General features: G+C 47.2%; 1 protein-coding gene across 1 annotated transcript; it reads right to left on the bottom strand.

Annotated features, from left to right (window-relative positions):
• LOC124138013 (sodium- and chloride-dependent glycine transporter 1-like) lies at positions 1-21,950 on the bottom strand. The gene is made up of 15 exons (XM_046504523.2): positions 21,893-21,950; positions 11,616-11,743; positions 10,818-10,949; positions 10,352-10,516; positions 9,550-9,667; positions 8,555-8,687; positions 8,282-8,416; positions 7,719-7,822; positions 6,616-6,740; positions 6,379-6,491; positions 5,259-5,399; positions 3,453-3,552; positions 2,750-2,850; positions 1,316-1,477; positions 1-1,153 (listed from the first exon to the last, which is right to left on the bottom strand). The coding sequence occupies exons 2-15, from the start codon at positions 11,734-11,736 to the stop codon at positions 74-76; spliced, it is 2,730 nt and encodes a 909-aa protein (XP_046360479.2). The 5' UTR covers positions 11,737-11,743; positions 21,893-21,950; the 3' UTR covers positions 1-73.
• Between the last annotated feature and the right edge of the window lie 530 nt (positions 21,951-22,480).

Below are 22,480 nucleotides of genomic sequence, written 5' to 3'. Positions count from 1 at the left end.
GGCGTTCCATCGTCCACTTGGAGGCTGACTCAATGTCTTATGCTTCTTCAGTTAACGCCATGGAGCTCCTCGGTTACCACTGCCCTCTTCGTCCCGGCATTATATCCGTCGTGGCGGCATCTTCCAGTTCGTATACAGAGTTACCTCCCCCTTGTGTCTTCCTCACGTCGCCTACATGTTTGCCAATGACCTCTGCCACACTGAAGTCTTGGATCACTGGAACTTCGGGGGCTTCTTGGATGTTGGATGTTGGTACATTTTTAACACTGGCAACGTCTGTCGCCTTGACACTGACTACGGGTGACCCTTTGACATTGGCTGCGGTCGCTCCTTTGACGAAGGCCATAGATGCTTCTTTGACGCTGGTAATGGGTGCTCTGTTTGCACTGGTTACGGTAGCTCCTTTAACAGTTGCTACGGGTACTCCTTTAACGCCAGCAATGGGTTCTCCTTTAACGGTCGTTACGGCTGTCCCCTTAACACCTACAGGTACCCCTTTCACGCCAGTAATGGGTTCTCCTTTAACGGTCGTTACGGCTGTCCCCTTAACACCTACAGGTACCCCTTTCACGCCAGTAATGGGTTCTCCTTTAACGGTCGTTACGGCTGTCCCCTTAACACCTACAGGTACCCCTTTCACGCCAGTAATGGGTTCTCCTTTAACGGTCGTTACGGCTGCCCCCTTAACAGATACTACAGATGCCCCTTTCAAACTGCCTTGCGGTGCCCCTTTAATACTGGCCTGTCTTTTAACGCTGTCCACACGTTTCATTTCTACGGAGGCTCCTTTGATGCTGTTGGTGGTTTTAGAAGCGTTTTCAGTGTAGTCGTCTTCTAGGTCATGGACCTTTCCAGTACCCTTGAAACTGCCGATCTTGTTCCCTTTCATGCTTGGCGAGTCCTTACGCCCAGTTGGTGTTTCCTGTTTCCCCCCGCCCTTCGTGTGCTTCGTTCTGACGGAGCCATCTCCTCCCTTTGCACGCACACCTTTGATGTCATTGCCAGATGCCTGGTCGTCCACGTCGCTGATAACGATGGCGGGAATATCAGATGTCACTTCAGTGTTGCTGTCGCCGTCCGCGTATATGCCGGTTCTATTTTCGGGTAGTCGAGGACCCCAATCAGGAGCTGGCCGGGACATTTTAGCAATCATCTGTGACAATAGACACATGTCTGTTAGCGGCTAATTGATTAGTGCCTTGTCGGAGTTAAATATTTCAAAATATATTGATGCAGGCATTAACACTTTAACATGTTTTAAAGAGAGGGCAGTGTTCAAGCGGGTTAGTAACGTAACGTCGTGTGTGTTGCTCACCTTGCATCCGCCGTATCTGAGGAAGTAGACGATGAACCAACCCGGGATGAAGACAATGCAGACAGTCATGACCAACCACCCTAGCGCCTGGGCCCAAGCCGGGTAGATGTAGTCCACATAGCCCAGGGGCTGGAATCGGCAGCTCTTGAACACCACCACCCCCTGGAGACATAGGCCAAATACTTAAGCAGCTAGGAAGAATATTTGTAAATGCTTTTATCTCATTCAACGAAGCGGAAATAAACTAGATCTATCGCATGCCATAGGAATAGTGTGTGAGTGAGTATGGTTTTACGCAACTTTTAGCAATATTCCATCAATATCAAGGCGGGGGACACCAGAAATGGGCTTCACACATTGTACCCATGTCGGGATTCGAACCCGGGTCTTCGGCGTGACAAGGCTACCCGACCGCCCCGCTATAAGAAATAAGAATAAGAAAACCTTCATCTATATGGATAACAACTTCTTGTGTAATGCATGTAGCGTTTCCACGTTGATTATTACACCGTTATAAAGTTGGAGTTTGTTATCCATAAAAGTGTACTTTTTCTTATTTACTCACCAACTTCTAAAATGTTAATCAAACAGTTATAATAGAGGAATTTTTGTTTGTTTATTTGTTTGTTGTTAAACGTCGCACTCAGCAATATTCCAGCTATATGACGACAGTCTGTAAATAATCGAATCTGGACCAGAAACTCCAGTGATTGACATCTTGAGTATCGATCTACGCAATACGGGATACGATGACATGTATCAACCAAGTCTGTGAGCCTGACCACCTGATCCCGTTAGTCGCCTTTTACGGCAAGCATGGGTTGCTGAAGACCTATTCTACCCCGGATCTTCACGGGTCGATAGAGGAATGTATACTTTGACTTGCGCAAGAAGTGATATAAAGCAGGTTTGTGATGTATCTTGCGAATGTCCATCCTTTGCTTGATAACAGAGGGTGACGTTAGTTTAAGCATATACTAGTAATAGAACAGGGGAAGGTATCCTAGACCAACACCGTCTCCGAGGCTTAACACATGCAGCCTCCACAAATGGATACAAACCTTTCTAATTCCAACCCCTTTAATAATGTGAACACCCTTCTGCAAGCTATCCAGACCTGAGTGGGTGAGTTGGGTTTAACGCGACTTTGGACAGTATTTCAGTTATATCACGGCGTGTCAGCTTAATGTGTGAGGAAAGCCCGAAATGATGTAAGTCTCAGACGTTTGCCACTTTGGTGAAATCCACGAGCACGATATGGTGCTGACAAACCTAGAAACATAATCGGGGCGAAGCGGGATTCTGAGCGACCATAGGTTTCTGGCGTGCCCAAGGGACGCAACTCTGCACAACAAATAGCAACGCTTTAGCTGACTTGGCGACTCGAAGTCGGGAATGAGAAGTTAAGTAGACGTTCACTTTGGCTATACTTACAGTGAGAATAGCGGGGCCGATAAAACACCAGCACATCTTCCAGTACACAGACAGTTTCTTCCCCATCATCATCTGAAGGTCCTCGGCAAACCTCCGGTACCCTGGTTGTGAACGCAGTGGGTGAATGCATGTTGTTTTAAGATACGGCATTGTTCAAGCTATATCTGGGGGCCTATCTATAATCGAGTCAAGGCAAACCAGTGGTGGATGATGGTCAACGTTCAACGCCATAGGGATACGTCTATAGCATCCTGAGAAATAGCGCCGTATATGCAATGTCATCTTCCGGAGGCAAGAGTGAGTGAGTGAGTATGGTGTTACGCCGCTTTTAGCAATATTCCAGCAATATCACGGCGGGGGACACCAGAAATGGGCTTCACACATTGTACCCATGTCGGGAATCGAACCCGGGTCCCTTGTGACGAGCGAACGCTTTAACCACTAGGCTACCCGACCGCCCCCCGGAGGCAAGAGCGTCCTCTAGCCTTTTTTCGAAGTCTTGCTTTGATGTAGGCTAGTGTACACGCTTGCCTCGGGAAGATAATGCAATGTAATCTGAGCGTATATTGGTCAGAACACTCGTTGGAAGCAGGACGTGGCTTGATTGGTTGGTTATAAATAGCGACTACGCGCAATGCGACCGTATGTGTTTAAGGGTGCTGATGGAACGTATTGTCTAGACGTGTGTGGTGTATCTTCTCACCGTATATGTACATGATGGCAACGATCTCGGCGATGGCGATGAACAGCAGAGGAAAGCCGCCAACAGAGGAGTCGACGATGTCAAGGAGGTAGATGCCGGCCTGCAACACAGCGTCATGGATCATAACACGCAGCGTAAGTCTGTGATCGCCGTACGTCGACATAACAATTCACAAATGTGGAATATAGCAAACAAAAACAAATTGAAATACGAAGGGAGGTAACTCCTTTACTTCTCAGCCAAAGAGTCAACGATATAGTTGTGGAATGATTGAGTGAGTTGGGTTTTCTTCTCAGCCATAGAAACAACGTCATAGTCGTGGAATGATTGAGTTAGTTGGGTTTACTTCTCAGCCAAAGAGTCAACGATATAGTCGTGGAATGATTGAGTGAGTTCGGTTTACTTCTCAGCCAAAGAGTCAACGATATAGTCGTGGAATGATTGAGTGAGTTGGCTTAACTTCTCAGCCAAAGAGTCAGCGATACAGTCGTGGAATGATTGAGTGAGTTGGGTTTACTTCTCAGCCAAAGAGTCAACGATATAGTCGTGGAATGATTGAGTGAGTTGGGTTTACTTCTCAGCCAATGAGTCAGCGATACAGTCGTGGAATGATTGAGTTAGTTGGGTTTACTTCTCAGTCAAAGAGTCAACGATATAGTCGTGGAATGATTGAGTGAGTGAGTTGGATTTACTTCTCAGCCAAAGAGTCAACGATATAGTCGTGGAATGATTGAGTGAGTTGGCTTTACTTCTCAGCCAAAGAGTCAGCGATACAGTCGTGGAATGATTGAGTGAGTTGGGTTTACTTCTCAGTCAAAGAGTCAACGATATAGTCGTGGAATGATTGAGTGAGTTGGGTTTACTTCTCAGCCAAAGAGTCAACGATATAGTTGTGGAATGATTGAGTGAGTTGGCTTTACTTCTCAGCCAAAGAGTCAACGATATAGTCGTGGAATGATTGAGTGAGTTGGCTTTACTTCTCAGCCAAAGCGTCAACGATACAGTCGTGGAATGATTGAGTGATTTGGGTTTACTTCTCAGCCAAAGAGTCAACGATATAGTCGTGGAATGATTGAGTGATTTGGCTTTACTTCTTAGCGAAAGAGTCAACGATATAGTCGTGGAATGATTGAATGAGTTGGGTTTTCTTCTCAGCCATAGAAACAACGATATAGTCTTGGAATGATTGAGTGAGTTGTGTTTACTTCTCAGCCAAAGAGTCCCCGAACAAGTCGTGGAATGATTGAGTGAGTTGGGTTTACTTCTCAGCCAAAGAGTCAACAATACAGTCGTGGAATGATTGAGTGAGTTGGGTTTACTTCTCAGCCAAAGAGTCAACAATACAGTCGTGGAATGATTGAGTGAGTTGGGTTTACTTCTCAGCCAAAGAGTCAACGATATAGTCGTGGAATGATTGAGTGAGTTGGCTTTACTTCTCAGCCAAAGAGTCAACGATATAGTCGTGGAATGATTGAGTGAGTTGGGTTTAGTTCTCAGCCAAAGAGTCAACGATATAGTCGTGGAATGATTGAGTGAGTTGGGTTTACCGCCGGTTTTAACAGTATTCATGCCACAACAAATTAACTTCAGGTAATATGAAAGAATCGGGTGGTCCTTAACATCTTTTGAGTAGTAAATTACGTTTTTATAATTTTATTTCTATTGATGTTTCAATTACCTTTTGGTATTGAATGAACGAATTTAAGGCTGCTTATATCGTCTTTAGATCGCCAGGTAAGAATATGACCGTAACTGCCTTGTCAATTGTTTTTGAACATTAAAATAAAAGTAACAATAACCACATACCCCTGTTGTCATTGGCAACGCTAACAGGAAGAGAGCGGTGGAAACGATACCCCGGAAGATGAGAGTTCTCTTCCATGTCTTCCTCAGTAATGAAGGATATTCGTCACAGAGCGATGCCACCACCGTCTCCGTCATGGTGAACTGAAACATGACAGATATACACGTCACAGAGCGAGGCCACCACCGTCTCCGTCATGGTGAACTGAAACATGACAGATATACACGTCACAGAGCGAGGCCACCACCGTCTCCGTCATGGTGGACTGAAACATGACACATATACTGTGATATACACATCACAGAGCGAGACCACCACCGTCTCCGTCATGGTGAACTGAAACATGACAGATATACACGTCACAGAGCGAGGCCACCACCTCTACGTCATGGTGAACTGAAACATGACAGATATACACGTCACAGAGCGAGGCCACCACCGTCTCCGTCATGGTGGACTGAAACATGACACATATACTGTGATATACACATCACAGAGCGAGACCACCACCGTCTCCGTCATGGTGAACTGAAACATGACAGATATACACGTCATAGAGCGAGGCCACCACCGTCTCCGTCATGGTGAACTGAAACATGACAGATATACACGTCACAGAGCGAGGCCACCACCGTCTCCGTCATAATGAACTGAAACATGACAGATATACACATCACAGAGCGAGGCCACCACCGTCTCCGTCATGGTGAACTGAAACATGACAGATATACACGTCACAGAGCGAGACCACCACCGTCTCCGTCATGGTGAACTGAAACATGACAGATATACACGTCACAGAGCGGGGCCACCACCATCTCCGTCATGGTGAACTGAAACATGACAGATATACACGTGAGAGAGCGAGGCCACCACCGTCTCCGTCATGGTGAACTGAAACATGACAGATATACACGTCACAGAGCGAGGCCACCACCGTCTCCGTCATGGTGAACTGAAACATGACAGATTTTCACGTCACAGAGCGAGGCCACCGCCGTCTCCGTCATGGTGAACTGAAACAAGATGAGTCAACTTTAGTAAAAACCACATACGTGACCCACTCCAATCCCTGTCCCCACTCCAATACACACCCTTGCATAGGCAAGCTGTACAACCTACCAGAGAGCTGAACCCGATGATGAGCATCATGAAGAAGAACAGGATGGCCCAGAGGGTGGGCACGGGCATCCTTGAGAGGGCCTCAGGGTACGCAATGAAGGCCAGGCCAGGTCCTGCAATATGTTGTTGTTGAGAATCATATATTATGAATTATTCGACATGACAATGGTCCGTTACATTTCAAAGAGGAACTCAATTATACACGTGCCGGCTGACTACACACGCGGTGTGACTTACCCCCTACAGCAACCTCCTCGATACCAACCCCCTTGTCATGCGCCATGAACCCCAGGACGGCGAACACTACCAGGCCGCACAGGAAGCTGGTTAGGCAGTCCACACACGGCACCAGTATGGCGTCCCTAAACACAAATACGAAAATGATATCCACACACGGCACCAGTATGGCGTCCCTAGACACAATACGACAATGATATCCAGACACGGCACCAGTATGGCGTCCCTAGACACACATACGACAATGATATCCGCACAGGGCACCAGTATGGCGTCCCTAGACCAAAATAGGTCAATGATATCCACGCACGGCACCAGTATGGCGTCCCTAGACACAGATAGGACAATGTTAATCCACATCACGGCACCAGTATGGCGTCCCTAGACCAAAATAGGTCAATGATATCCACGCACGGCACCATTATGGCGTCCCTAAACACAAATACGACAATGTTAATCCACATCACGGCACCAGTATGGCGTCCCTAGACCAAAATAGGTCAATGATATCCACGCACGGCACCAGTATGGCGTTCCTAGACACAGATAGGACAATGATATCCACACACGGCACCAGTATGGCGTCCCTAGACACAAATACGACAATGTTAATCCACATCACGGCACCAGTATGGCGTCCCTAGACCAAAATAGGTCAATGATATCCACGCACGGCACCAGTATGGCGTCCCTAGACACAAATACGACAATGTTAATCCACATCACGGCACCAGTATGGCGTCCCTAGACCAAAATAGGTCAATGATAGCCACGCACGGCACCAGTATGGCGTCCCTAGACACAAATAAGTCAATGCTATCCACACACGGCACCAGTATGGCGTCCCTAGACAAAAATACGACAATGATATCCACACAAACATGACAATAGTGAGTGAGTATGGTTTTACGCCGCTCTTAGCAATATTCCAGCAATTTCACGGCGGGGGACACCAGAAATGGGCTTCACACATTGTACCCATGTCGGGAATCGAACCCGGGTCTTCGGCGTGACGAGCGAACAAACATGACAATAATAGGCACCAGTTTGGCGTCCCAGGACTTTTATTTGCTCACTTCTGCCCGCACACACCTTGTTCTTACCTCAAACAATTGTTCTTGAAGTTGTTGAAGCTCGCCATGAGGTTCAGGCCGCCCATGCCGACACCGAGAGAGAAGAATACCTGTGTTGCAGCATCGCTCCATACCTAGGAATGTACGTCATTCATGATTAGTCAGTGTCAAAGGTTAATTGCAAAATTTTGGTTGCCCTTGACCCCTTCCAAACCATTGGCGTTAACAGGCCAGTAGCTGATGGGTGAATTGTAATTAGCCTCACTTAAAGCAGTATTTCGGTTATACCACGGCGTATGAGAGAGGTCCCTAAATTGACACAGGTCGGAGACATTTATCATAGAAACCATTATGGCACCGACAGACCAAGGATTAAAATTGTTGCAAATCTGGGATTGGAACCCTCGACTAACCGATCCGGCAACGGCAAAGGGACGTAACCTTGTACGTCATTTTACGGCGCCGACTGGGAATGACGTAAAAATTATGATCACTTGGTGCACTCCATTAAATGTTTCGTGGGTCCAAACATATTGTTAGGTACTGCAGCCAGAATTGTATGTTGTCTTGTATCCCTAAGGTACAGTACTGACCGAGGCGTCCGCCAGGCGGTGCCACTTGGGGGTCAGGAAATACAGGATGCCCTCCGTGGCTCCCGGGAGAAGACTGGCGTTGATCAGGAGGGACAACAGCAGCACGTAGGGGAAGGTGGCGTTGAAGTATGCGACCTGCACAAAAAAAAGTTAAAGAGAGACTTGTTCCAAAAGGCGTTAAAAAATGGTACTTGTTAGAGGGTGTCTGATCCGATATGATATGTGAGCTGTGTAAACCATATTCGGAAGAGCGCAGGATTTACGCTTGGTTACCTTGCCGAGTGACTTGATTCCCCGGATGAGCACAAGGAATACGACAATGCCGGCAAAAAGACAACACAGACACACTTTCCAGTTGAGGTTGCCCATGTCTCCCAGTCCCGACGTCATCCCCAGGACGAAATTTCTACAACATTATACGTGTACTACAGGGAGAGAGAGAGAGAGAGAGAGAGAGAGAGAGAGAGAGAGAGAGAGAGAGAGAGAGAGAGAGAGAGAGAGAGAGAGAGAGACATACAAGGTAAACTAACATACATAAAAAAAAAATCGTTTTACAGTTTTATCCTTAATTATACGTGACAATTCAGGGCCGAAGGATACACGCAAATAACAAAATGAATAGTTGTCTCGGAGATTAATGTGTTTTAAAATACGGACACACGTGTCTGTTAACAATACCGTCACATGTTGCACGTGCATATATAGTTGGTGAGTGCATCCAATACGAGTGACACAGCGAGGTATAGTGAACACAGCCGTCGACAATTTGCGAATACTACCCAAGTCATCCATGCTCACCATGGTTGTTCCGGCTGCCGACTAATGAATGATGTAAATATTGATGTTGATTGTTGATACAACTCTTGGACTTTTAATAGCTTTGAATTACTACGGATAGCAAATTTTAAAGAAGGCCAAACTTAATTTAAGTGATAGTTCGCATGTTATATTTTCAGAAATGAATGTCGATATGATACAAACAAACAGGGCCTGCCAATCTCTCAGCCCAGCCACCATTCATTGTATCAATCAACACTAATCCTAATCTTCTCTTTATCCACGCGCGTATTTTTAACCGAGCTGTTATAGTATCTTAAAATATAACTGTTACTATATCGGTGTTAAATTGATTGACTGATATTGTGAACAACTATCCGCGCTGTCACTGAACCTGACGGCCCGATCCATCAAGCCACCGCTTACAACCAACATAAGTTGCTAGGGAACTATTCTAACTCGGAATCCACCCAGGGCTAGCTAATACCTACGTGAAATAGTCTTCAGTCGGGGAAATGGTCCGGTTGTAGTGGCTGATGTTGCTGATGTTCATGCTTCCCACCTGGAGGTCGGTGGTGAGATTCCCTGTCGTGATGTTATCAACAGCACCTACCAACAGGGACACAGCGTCTGGTATTGTTTGTTTGTTTGTTTAACGCCGCACTTAGCAATATTCAAGCTAGATGACCGCGGTCAGAAAAATAATCGAGTGTGGACCAGGCAATCCAGTGATTGACATCATGAGCACCGATCCACGCAATTGGGATACGATGACATGCATCAACCAAGTCTGCGAGCCTGACCACCCTATCCCGTTAGTCGCCTCTGACGACAAGCATAGTCGCCTTTTATAGCAAGCATGGGTTGCTGAAGACCTGTTCTTCACGGGTCGGGTCTGGTATTGACATTCGTTTATGGTGTTTACAGGCATCTCAAAATGAAACAAAAATGGCCATGACTATACTCGTCTCTCTGTCGCGCAAAAATGCAGTCCATTGGATCTTGCCACATCTACATAATTATTGTAATTTTCGTGTAAAGTGATCTCAGTTCAGCTTGATAAAGGGTACAGTTAACCTGGTATATCCACCCTGTCCAGTAATGGCGGAAGCGAGACCAGGTACTGGGTACAATGCCGTGCTTGGGTATGATACCAATCATAAGTACCATCTTTGAACTTTAGCTCTGGAGGGATCTAACCACCATCCTCCGCTCTCCAGGCAGACGCAGTATCCACTACACCATGGACGCGGTACTCAAACTGAGCCCTGAGAGGTTGAACTATAGGATTACCTGGTACATCGACCCGACAGTTTGGACTGCTCCAGTGATGCCCGCAGTGGGACCAGGGGAGAGGAGACTGCATGGAGGAGAAGAAGTAGAAGGCGATGTAGCCGACGATGACGGTGAAGTAAAGGACGATGAAGGAGCAGACAATCACCATGCTGATCCCAATACCTGCAAAAACAAATTTACGGTCATCCCAGAATGAAATTATTTCAGCGGAAGTGATTCAGAACGTCAACTTTGTACTAAACATTTCAAGATACAGTAAACTACTGTGTTATAACGAACACAAAGGACCACTTATTTTAGTTCGTTATAACCGTAGTTCGTTATAAGCATATATACAGCATATAAACAGCAAATACACAGCAAATGGACGGGATCAAAACACATTTCGTTATATCCGTCAGTTCGTTATAAGCATGTTCGTTATAAACGTGGTTTACTTAAGTAATAAACAACGTATGTCGACCTTTCAGAAGTGGATTGGCCTTCCAGATGGTGATAGGGCCTTGTCCAGCAAACTGGCCGAACGACAGCTCCATGAAGAACAGAGGCATGCCTATGAACACTTGCATGATCCAGTAGGGGATGAGGAACGCACCTGAAGTACGAGAGAACAATCACGTGACAGATCACTTGACAAAAAACAAACACGTATTTCCATCACAGTAAATCAGCAACTGCAAAGGCTTGAGGCAGAGATCTTTTTATCTGGCAGTGTTGTTATATGTGTTAATGTAAGTAAAAAGAACTATGTGCGTGTGTGCGTGCGTACTTGTGTGCGTGCGTGCGTGCGTGAATGTATGTGTGTGTGTGTGTGTGTGCCTGCGTGTGTGTGTGTGTGCCTGCGTGTGTGTGTGTGTGCCTGCGTGTGTGCGTGTGCTTGCGTGTGTGCGTGCGTGCGTGCGTGCGTGCGTGCGTGTGCGTGTGTGTGTGCGTGTGTGTGCGTGTGTGTGTGTGTGTGTGTGTGTGTGTGTGTGTGTGTGTGTTTATGTATACTTGAGGGGCGGTCGGGTAACCTAGTGGTTAAAGCGTTCACTCGTCACGCCGAAGACCCGGGTTCGATTCCCGACATGGATACAATTTCCGAAGCCCATTTCTGGTGTCCCCCGCCGTGATATTGCTGGAATATTGCTAAAAGCGGCGTAAAACCATACTCACTCACTCACTCACTTATGTATACTTGATGAAATACGAACTGACATTATACAATTTTGGCTGATAATAACAATGAACAGTGTGTGGCCATTGTGAGTGTGCACCTTACCTCCACCATTCTTGAAGGCCAAGTATGGAAACCTCCACACGTTTCCCAGGCCAACTGCATAGGCGACGCAAGTGAGGATGAACTCCACCTTCGTCCCCCAGCTGCCACGTAACAGCTTCATGGCGTACCTGTGTAACATATAGACAGTACTGTACTCTATACCTGTTTACCATATATGTAATCATGAATATATGTAAGGACATAGTACCAGTGTAGCGTATAGATGACACTCATGGGCGCTGTAGCGTGTAGAATGTAGATGACACTCATGGGCACTGTAGCGTGAGGCATATAGATGACACTCATGGGCACTGTAGCGTGTAACATGTAGATGACTCTCATGGGCACTGTAGCGTGTAGCATATAGATGACACTCATGGGCGCTGTAGCCGTGTAACATATAGATGACACTCATGGACACTGTAGCGTGTAGCATGTAGATGACACTCATGGGCACTGTAGCGTGTAGCATATAGATGACACTCATGGGCACTGTAGCGTGTAGCATATAGATGGCACTCATGGGCGCTGAAGCGTGTAGCATATAGATAACACTCCTGGGCACTGTAGCGTGTAGCATGTAGATGACACTCATGGGCGCTGTAGCGTGTAGCATGTAGATGGCACTCATGGGCGCTGTAGCGTGTAGCATATAGATGACACTCATGGGCACTGTAGCGTGTAGCATATAGATGAAACTCCTGGGCACTGTAGCGTGTAGCATGTAGATGACACTCATGGGCACTGTAGCGTGTAGCATATAGTCGACGCTCTGTGGCGCTGTAGCGTGTAGCATGTATATGACACTCATGGGCGCTGTAGCGTGTAGCATATAGATGACACTCATGGGCACTGTAGCGTGTAGCATGTAGATGACACTCATGGGCGCTGTAGCGTGTAGCATGTAGATGACAATCATGGGCGCTGTAGCCGTGTAACATATAGATGACACACATGGGCGCTGTAGCCGTGTAACATATAGATGACACTCATGGGCGCTGTAGCGTGTAGCATGTAGATGACACTCATGGGCGCTGTAGCCGTGTAACATATAGATGACACTCATTGGCACTGTAGCGTGTAGCATGTAGATGACACTCATGGGCGCTGTAGCCGTGTAACATATAGATGACACTCATGGGCACTGTAGCGTGTAGCATATAGATGACACTCATGGACACTGTAGCGTGTAGCACATAGATGACACTCATGGGCACTGTAGCGTGAAGCATGTAGATGACACTCATGGGCACTGTAGCGTGTAGCATATAGATGACACTCATGGACACTGTAGCGTGTAGCATGTAGATAACACTCATGGGCGCTGTAGCGTGTAGCAAATAGGTGACGCTCTGTGGCGCTGTAGCGTGTAGCATATAGATGACACACATGGGCGCTGTAGCGTGTAGCATATAGATGACACTCATGGGCACTGTAGCGTGTAGCATATAGATGACACTCATGGACACTGTAGCGTGTAGCACATAGATGACACTCATGGGCACTGTAGCGTGTAGCATGTAGATGACACTCATGGGCACTGTAGCGTGTAGCATATAGATGACACTCATGGACACTGTAGCGTGTAGCATGTAGATAACACTCATGGGCGCTGTAGCGTGTAGCATATAGGTGACGCTCTGTGGCGCTGTAGCGTGTAGCATATAGATGACACTCATGGGCGCTGTAGCGTGTAGCATATAGATGACACACATGGGCGCTGTAGCGTGTAGCATATAGATGACTCTCATGGGCACTGTAGCGTGTAGCACATAGATGACACTCATGGGCGCTGTAGCGTGTAGCATATAGATGACACACATGGGCGCTGTAGCCGTGTAGCATATAGATGACAATCATGGGCGCAGTAGCGTGTAGCATGTAGATGACAATCATGGGCGCTGTAGCGTGTAACATATAGATGACACACATGGGCGCTGTAGCCGTGTAGCATATAGATGACACTCATGGGCGCTGTAGCGTGTAGCATGTAGATGACACTCATGGGCGCTGTAGCCGTGTAACATATAGATGACACTCATGGGCACCGTAGCGTGTAGCATATAGATGACACACATGGGCGCTGTAGCGTGTAGCATATAGATGACACTTATGGGCGTTGTAGCGTGTAACATATAGATGACTCTCATGGGCACTGTAGCGTGTAGCACATAGATGACACTCATGGGCGCTGTAGCGTGTAGCATATAGATGACTCTCATGGGCACTGTAGCGTGTAGCATATAGATGACACTCATGGGCGCTGTAGCGTGTATCATATAGATGACACTTATTGGCGTTGTGGCGTGTAACATATAGATGACACTTATGGGCGCTGTAGCGTGTAGCATATAGATGACATTCATGAGTGCTGTAGCCGTGTAACATATAGATGACACACATGGGCGCTGTAGCGTGTAGCATATAGATGACACTCATGGGCACTGTAGCGTGTAGCATATAGATGACACTCATGGACACTGTAGCGTGTAGCACATAGATGACACTCATGGGCACTGTAGCGTGTAGCATGTAGATGACACTCATGGGCACTGTAGCGTGTAGCATATAGATGACACTCATGGACACTGTAGCGTGTAGCATGTAGATAACACTCATGGGCGCTGTAGCGTGTAGCATATAGGTGACGCTCTGTGGCGCTGTAGCGTGTAGCATATAGATGACACTCATGGGCGCTGTAGCGTGTAGCATATAGATGACACACATGGGCGCTGTAGCGTGTAGCATATAGATGACTCTCATGGGCACTGTAGCGTGTAGCACATAGATGACACTCATGGGCGCTGTAGCGTGTAGCATATAGATGACACACATGGGCGCTGTAGCCGTGTAGCATATAGATGACAATCATGGGCGCTGTAGCGTGTAGCATGTAGATGACAATCATGGGCGCTGTAGCGTGTAACATATAGATGACACACATGGGCGCTGTAGCCGTGTAGCATATAGATGACACTCATGGGCGCTGTAGCGTGTAGCATGTAGATGACACTCATGGGCGCTGTAGCCGTGTAACATATAGATGACACTCATGGGCACCGTAGCGTGTAGCATATAGATGACACACATGGGCGCTGTAGCGTGTAGCATATAGATGACTCTCATGGGCACTGTAGCGTGTAGCATATAGATGACACTCATGGGCGCTGTAGCGTGTATCATATAGATGACACTTATTGGCGTTGTGGCGTGTAACATATAGATGACACTTATGGGCGCTGTAGCGTGTAGCATATAGATGACATTCATGAGTGCTGTAGCCGTGTAACATATAGATGACTCTCATGGGCACTGTAGTGTGTAGCACATAGATGACACTCATGGGCGCTGTAGCGTGTAGCATATAGATGACACACATGGGCGCTGTAGCGTGTAGCATGTAGATGACACACATGGGCGCTGTAGCGTGTAGCATATAGATGACTCTCATGGGCACTGTAGCGTGTAGCATATAGATGACACACATGGGCGCTGTAGCGTGTAGCATATAGATGACTCTCATGGGCACTGTAGCGTGTAGCACATAGATGACACACATGGGCGCTGTAGCGTGTAGCATATAGATGACTCTCATGGGCACTGTAGCGTGTAGCATATAGATGACAGTCATGGGCGCTGTAGCGTGTATCATATAGATGACACTTATTGGCGTTGTGGCGTGTAACATATAGATGACACTTATGGGCGCTGTAGCGTGTAGCATATAGATGACACTCATGGGCGCTGTAGCCGTGTAACATATAGATGACTCTCATGGGCACTGTAGTGTGTAGCACATAGATGACACTCATGGGCACCGTAGCGTGTAGCATATAGATGACACACATGGGCGCTGTAGCGTGTAGCATGTAGATGACACACATGGGCGTTGTAGCGTGTAACATATAGATGACTCTCATGGGCACTGTAGCGTGTAGCACATAGATGACACTCATGGGCGCTGTAGCGTGTAGCATATAGATGACTCTCATGGGCACTGTAGCGTGTAGCATATAGATGACACACATGGGCGCTGTAGCGTGTAGCATATAGATGACTCTCATGGGCACTGTAGCGTGTAGCACATAGATGACACTCATGGGCGCTGTAGCGTGTAGCATATAGATGACTCTCATGGGCACTGTAGCGTGTAGCACATAGATGACACTCATGGGCGCTGTAGCGTGTAGCATATAGATGACTCTCATGGGCGCTGTAGCGTGTAGCATATAGATGACTCTCATGGGCACTGTAGCGTGTAGCATATAGATGACACACATGGGCGCTGTAGCGTGTATCATATAGATGACTCTCATGGGCACTGTAGCGTGTAGCATATAGATGACACACATGGGCGCTGTAGCGTGTAGCATATAGATGACTCTCATGGACACTGTAGCGTGTAGCACATAGATGACACACATGGGCGCTGTAGCGTGTAGCATATAGATGACTCTCATGGGCACTGTAGCGTGTAGCACATAGATGACACTCATGGGCGCTGTAGCGTGTAGCATATAGATGACTCTCATGGGCACTGTAGCGTGTAGCACATAGATGACACTCATGGGCGCTGTAGCGTGTAGCATATAGATGACTCTCATGGGCGCTGTAGCGTGTAGCATATAGATGACTCTCATGGGCACTGTAGCGTGTAGCATATAGATGACACTCATGGGCGCTGTAGCGTGTATCATATAGATGACACTTATTGGCGTTGTGGCGTGTAACATATAGATGACACTTATGGGCGCTGTAGCGTGTAGCATATAGATGACATTCATGAGTGCTGTAGCCGTGTAACATATAGATGACACACATGGGCGCTGTAGCGTGTAGCATATAGATGACACTCATGGGCACTGTAGCGTGTAGCATATAGATGACACTCATGGACACTGTAGCGTGTAGCACATAGATGACACTCATGGACACTGTAGCGTGTAGCATGTAGATGACACTCATGGGCACTGTAGCGTGTAGCATATAGATGACACTCATGGACACTGTAGCGTGTAGCATGTAGATAACACTCATGGGCGCTGTAGCGTGTAGCATATAGGTGACGCTCTGTGGCGCTGTAGCGTGTAGCATATAGATGACACTCATGGGCGCTGTAGCGTGTAGCATATAGATGACACACATGGGCGCTGTAGCGTGTAGCATATAGATGACTCTCATGGGCACTGTAGCGTGTAGCACATAGATGACACTCATGGGCGCTGTAGCGTGTAGCATATAGATGACACACATGGGCGCTGTAGCCGTGTAGCATATAGATGACAATCATGGGCGCTGTAGCGTGTAGCATGTAGATGACAATCATGGGCGCTGTAGCGTGTAACATATAGATGACACACATGGGCGCTGTAGCCGTGTAGCATATAGATGACACTCATGGGCGCTGTAGCGTGTAGCATGTAGATGACACTCATGGGCGCTGTAGCCGTGTAACATATAGATGACACTCATGGGCACCGTAGCGTGTAGCATATAGATGACACACATGGGCGCTGTAGCGTGTAGCATATAGATGACACTTATGGGCGTTGTAGCGTGTAACATATAGATGACTCTCATGGGCACTGTAGCGTGTAGCACATAGATGACACTCATGGGCGCTGTAGCGTGTAGCATATAGATGACTCTCATGGGCACTGTAGCGTGTAGCATATAGATGACACTCATGGGCGCTGTAGCGTGTATCATATAGATGACACTTATTGGCGTTGTGGCGTGTAACATATAGATGACACTTATGGGCGCTGTAGCGTGTAGCATATAGATGACATTCATGAGTGCTGTAGCCGTGTAACATATAGATGACTCTCATGGGCACTGTAGTGTGTAGCACATAGATGACACTCATGGGCGCTGTAGCGTGTAGCATATAGATGACACACATGGGCGCTGTAGCGTGTAGCATGTAGATGACACACATGGGCGCTGTAGCGTGTAGCATATAGATGACTCTCATGGGCACTGTAGCGTGTAGCATATAGATGACACACATGGGCGCTGTAGCGTGTAGCATATAGATGACTCTCATGGGCACTGTAGCGTGTAGCACATAGATGACACACATGGGCGCTGTAGCGTGTAGCATATAGATGACTCTCATGGGCACTGTAGCGTGTAGCACATAGATGACACTCATGGGCGCTGTAGCGTGTAGCATATAGATGACTCTCATGGGCACTGTAGCGTGTAGCACATAGATGACACTCATGGGCGCTGTAGCGTGTAGCATATAGATGACTCTCATGGGCGCTGTAGCGTGTAGCATATAGATGACTCTCATGGGCACTGTAGCGTGTAGCACATAGATGACACACATGGGCGCTGTAGCCGTGTAGCATATAGATGACACTCATGGGCGCTGTAGCGTGTAGCATGTAGATGACACTCATGGGCGCTGTAGCCGTGTAACATATAGATGACACTCATGGGCACCGTAGCGTGTAGCATATAGATGACACACATGGGCGCTGTAGCGTGTAGCATATAGATGACACTTATGGGCGTTGTAGCGTGTAACATATAGATGACTCTCATGGGCACTGTAGCGTGTAGCACATAGATGACACTCATGGGCGCTGTAGCGTGTAGCATATAGATGACTCTCATGGGCACTGTAGCGTGTAGCATATAGATGACACTCATGGGCGCTGTAGCGTGTATCATATAGATGACACTTATTGGCGTTGTGGCGTGTAACATATAGATGACACTTATGGGCGCTGTAGCGTGTAGCATATAGATGACATTCATGAGTGCTGTAGCCGTGTAACATATAGATGACTCTCATGGGCACTGTAGTGTGTAGCACATAGATGACACTCATGGGCGCTGTAACGTGTAGCATATAGATGACACACATGGGCGCTGTAGCGTGTAGCATGTAGATGACACACATGGGCGCTGTAGCGTGTAGCATATAGATGACTCTCATGGGCACTGTAGCGTGTAGCATATAGATGACACACATGGGCGCTGTAGCGTGTAGCATATAGATGACTCTCATGGGCACTGTAGCGTGTAGCACATAGATGACACACATGGGCGCTGTAGCGTGTAGCATATAGATGACTCTCATGGGCACTGTAGCGTGTAGCACATAGATGACACTCATGGGCGCTGTAGCGTGTAGCATATAGATGACTCTCATGGGCACTGTAGCGTGTAGCACATAGATGACACTCATGGGCGCTGTAGCGTGTAGCATATAGATGACTCTCATGGGCGCTGTAGCGTGTAGCATATAGATGACTCTCATGGGCACTGTAGCGTGTAGCACATAGATGACACTCATGGGCGCTGTAGCGTGTAGCATATAGATGACTCTCATGGGCGCTGTAGCGTGTAGCATATAGATGACACACATGGGCGCTGTAGCGTGTAGCATATAGATGACTCTCATGGGCACTGTAGCGTGTAGCACATAGATGACACTCATGGGCGCTGTAGCGTGTAGCATATAGATGACTCTCATGGGCGCTGTAGCGTGTAGCATATAGATGACACTTATTGGCGTTGTGGCGTGTAACATATAGATGACACTTATGGGCGCTGTAGCGTGTAGCATATAGGTGACGCTCTGTGGCGCTGTAGCGTGTAGCATATAGATGACACTCATGGGCGCTGTAGCGTGTAGCATATAGATGACACACATGGGCGCTGTAGCGTGTAGCATATAGATGACTCTCATGGGCACTGTAGCGTGTAGCACATAGATGACACTCATGGGTGCTGTAGCGTGTAGCATATAGATGACAATCATGGGCGCTGTAGCCGTGTAGCATATAGATGACAATCATGGGCGCTGTAGCGTGTAGCATGTAGATGACAATCATGGGCGCTGTAGCCGTGTAACATATAGATGACACACATGGGCGCTGTAGCCGTGTAGCATATAGATGACACTCATGGGCGCTGTAGCGTGTAGCATGTAGATGACACTCATGGGCGCTGTAGCCGTGTAACATATAGATGACACTCATGGGCACCGTAGCGTGTAGCATATAGATGACACACATGGGCGCTGTAGCGTGTAGCATATAGATGACACTTATGGGCGTTGTAGCGTGTAACATATAGATGACTCTCATGGGCACTGTAGCGTGTAGCACATAGATGACACTCATGGGCGCTGTAGCGTGTAGCATATAGATGACTCTCATGGGCACTGTAGCGTGTAGCATATAGATGACACTCATGGGCGCTGTAGCGTGTATCATATAGATGACACTTATTGGCGTTGTGGCGTGTAACATATAGATGACACTTATGGGCGCTGTAGCGTGTAGCATATAGATGACATTCATGAGTGCTGTAGCCGTGTAACATATAGATGACTCTCATGGGCACTGTAGTGTGTAGCACATAGATGACACTCATGGGCGCTGTAGCGTGTAGCATATAGATGACACACATGGGCGCTGTAGCGTGTAGCATGTAGATGACACACATGGGCGCTGTAGCGTGTAGCATATAGATGACTCTCATGGGCACTGTAGCGTGTAGCATATAGATGACACACATGGGCGCTGTAGCGTGTAGCATATAGATGACTCTCATGGGCACTGTAGCGTGTAGCACATAGATGACACACATGGGCGCTGTAGCGTGTAGCATATAGATGACTCTCATGGGCACTGTAGCGTGTAGCACATAGATGACACTCATGGGCGCTGTAGCGTGTAGCATATAGATGACTCTCATGGGCACTGTAGCGTGTAGCACATAGATGACACTCATGGGCGCTGTAGCGTGTAGCATATAGATGACTCTCATGGGCGCTGTAGCGTGTAGCATATAGATGACTCTCATGGGCACTGTAGCGTGTAGCACATAGATGACACTCATGGGCGCTGTAGCGTGGAGCATATAGATGACTCTCATGGGCGCTGTAGCGTGTAGCATATAGATGACACACATGGGCGCTGTAGCGTGTAGCATATAGATGACTCTCATGGGCACTGTAGCGTGTAGCACATAGATGACACTCATGGGCGCTGTAGCGTGTAGCATATAGATGACTCTCATGGGCGCTGTAGCGTGTAGCATATAGATGACACTTATTGGCGTTGTGGCGTGTAACATATAGATGACACTTATGGGCGCTGTAGCGTGTAGCATATAGATGACATTCATGAGTGCTGTTGCCGTGTAACATATAGATGACACTCATGGGCGCTGTAGCGTGTAGCATATAGATGACACACATGGGCGCTGTAGCGTGTAGCATATAGATGACTCTCATGGGCACTGTAGCGTGTAGCACATAGATGACACTCATGGGCGCTGTAGCGTGTAGCATATAGATGGCTCTCATGGGCACTGTAGCGTGTAGCACATAGATGACACTCATGGGCGCTGTAGCGTGTAGCATATAGATGACACACATGGGCGCTGTAGCGTGTAGCATATAGATGACAATGATGGGTGCTGTAGCCGTGTAACATATAGATGACACACATGGGCGCTGTAGCCGTGTAACATATAGATGACACTCATGGGCGCTGTAGCGTTTAACATATATATGACACTCATGGGCGCTGTAGCCGTGTAACATATAGATGACACTCATGGGCGCTGTAGCGTGTAGCATGTAGATGGCACTTATGGGCGCTGTAGCGTGTAACATATAGATGACACTCATGGGCGCTGTAGCGTGTAACATATAGATGGCACTCATGGGTGCTGTAGCGTGTAACATATAGATGGCACTCATGGGCGTTGTGGCGTGTAACATATAGATGACACTCATGGGCGTTGTGGCGTGTAACATATACATGACACTAACTGTACTTGTCGTGTGTTGCCTGTAGTCTCAGATTGGATTCGGTACGCCTACATGTTGACGTCGTTGATATCTAGTATGACCGCGAAAAAAGTTGCAAACGTTTTAGACTTGTATCACATCGGCTTTCCACTTGCATAAAAATACCACGCCCTGACATAACTGACAAGCAACATTAAAACCCAACACATTATCTTGTATGGAAGATACGAATATGAATACACCGAAGAGACTATGCCTCCCCATGGGTCACGTGTGAGACTGGTTCCAAAATAGCCATCGTGTACCAACCATTTTTCATGGAAACTGAAGTCAAGCAAAGTCCATTGTAATATACATGCCTTAGGCTTACTTTGCCATCGAGCAACGAGAATCGTCTTTCAAACAAAGTAGTGACAATAGCATATAACATGGACTGAACATTTCTAGATACAATTTGCTGATCGTCAACATTGGAGATGAGAATGAAACTTACCGTTGAGGATCCTGAGCAACAACTGACGCTGTGCTGGAGACGTGCGTCGACTGTTGTACTCGCGCACGTGGGGTACGTGAGCCGCATGCAGACCAAATTCACTATTCAGTTCTGGGTTAGTTGGAATTTATAACATACACGATGTGTCCAAGTTAGTAATGAACTATATCCCAGCAATACTTCCCATGGTTACCATGGCAATTTAGCCGCGTATCACAATAAAGAATATATAACAAAATTAATGTGGCATAATGTAAGTAGGCCATGGTGAAATTGTTGATAAGAAGGCACGTTCTTTTCAATTTGTAGCTTTGGTGCACCCTTTAGTTAAAGTAGGATAGGCTTCATGATTTAGAGGCACCAAAAAGAATGAATGTTGATGTATTGCTTTGGCACCTCTTACTCAAACGGAGGAACTCAATAAATTGCCTTGCGCCCAACCTAACTTAAACAGAGGAACACAGTACATAGCCTTGTGGCCTACCTTACTTAAATTGAGGGAGTAATACATCGCCTTATGGCCTACCTTACTTAAACACAGGAACATAGTACATAGCCTTGTGGCCTACCTTACTTAAACACAGGAAC

The sequence above is a fragment of the Haliotis rufescens genome, unplaced genomic scaffold (genome assembly GCF_023055435.1).
Source record: "Haliotis rufescens isolate VD_foot unplaced genomic scaffold, xgHalRufe1.0.p SCAF_17, whole genome shotgun sequence".
Lineage (NCBI taxonomy): Eukaryota > Metazoa > Mollusca > Gastropoda > Lepetellida > Haliotidae > Haliotis > Haliotis rufescens.
Note: the sequence above shows the minus strand (reverse complement) of the source record. Positions and strands in the feature narration are given on the sequence as shown.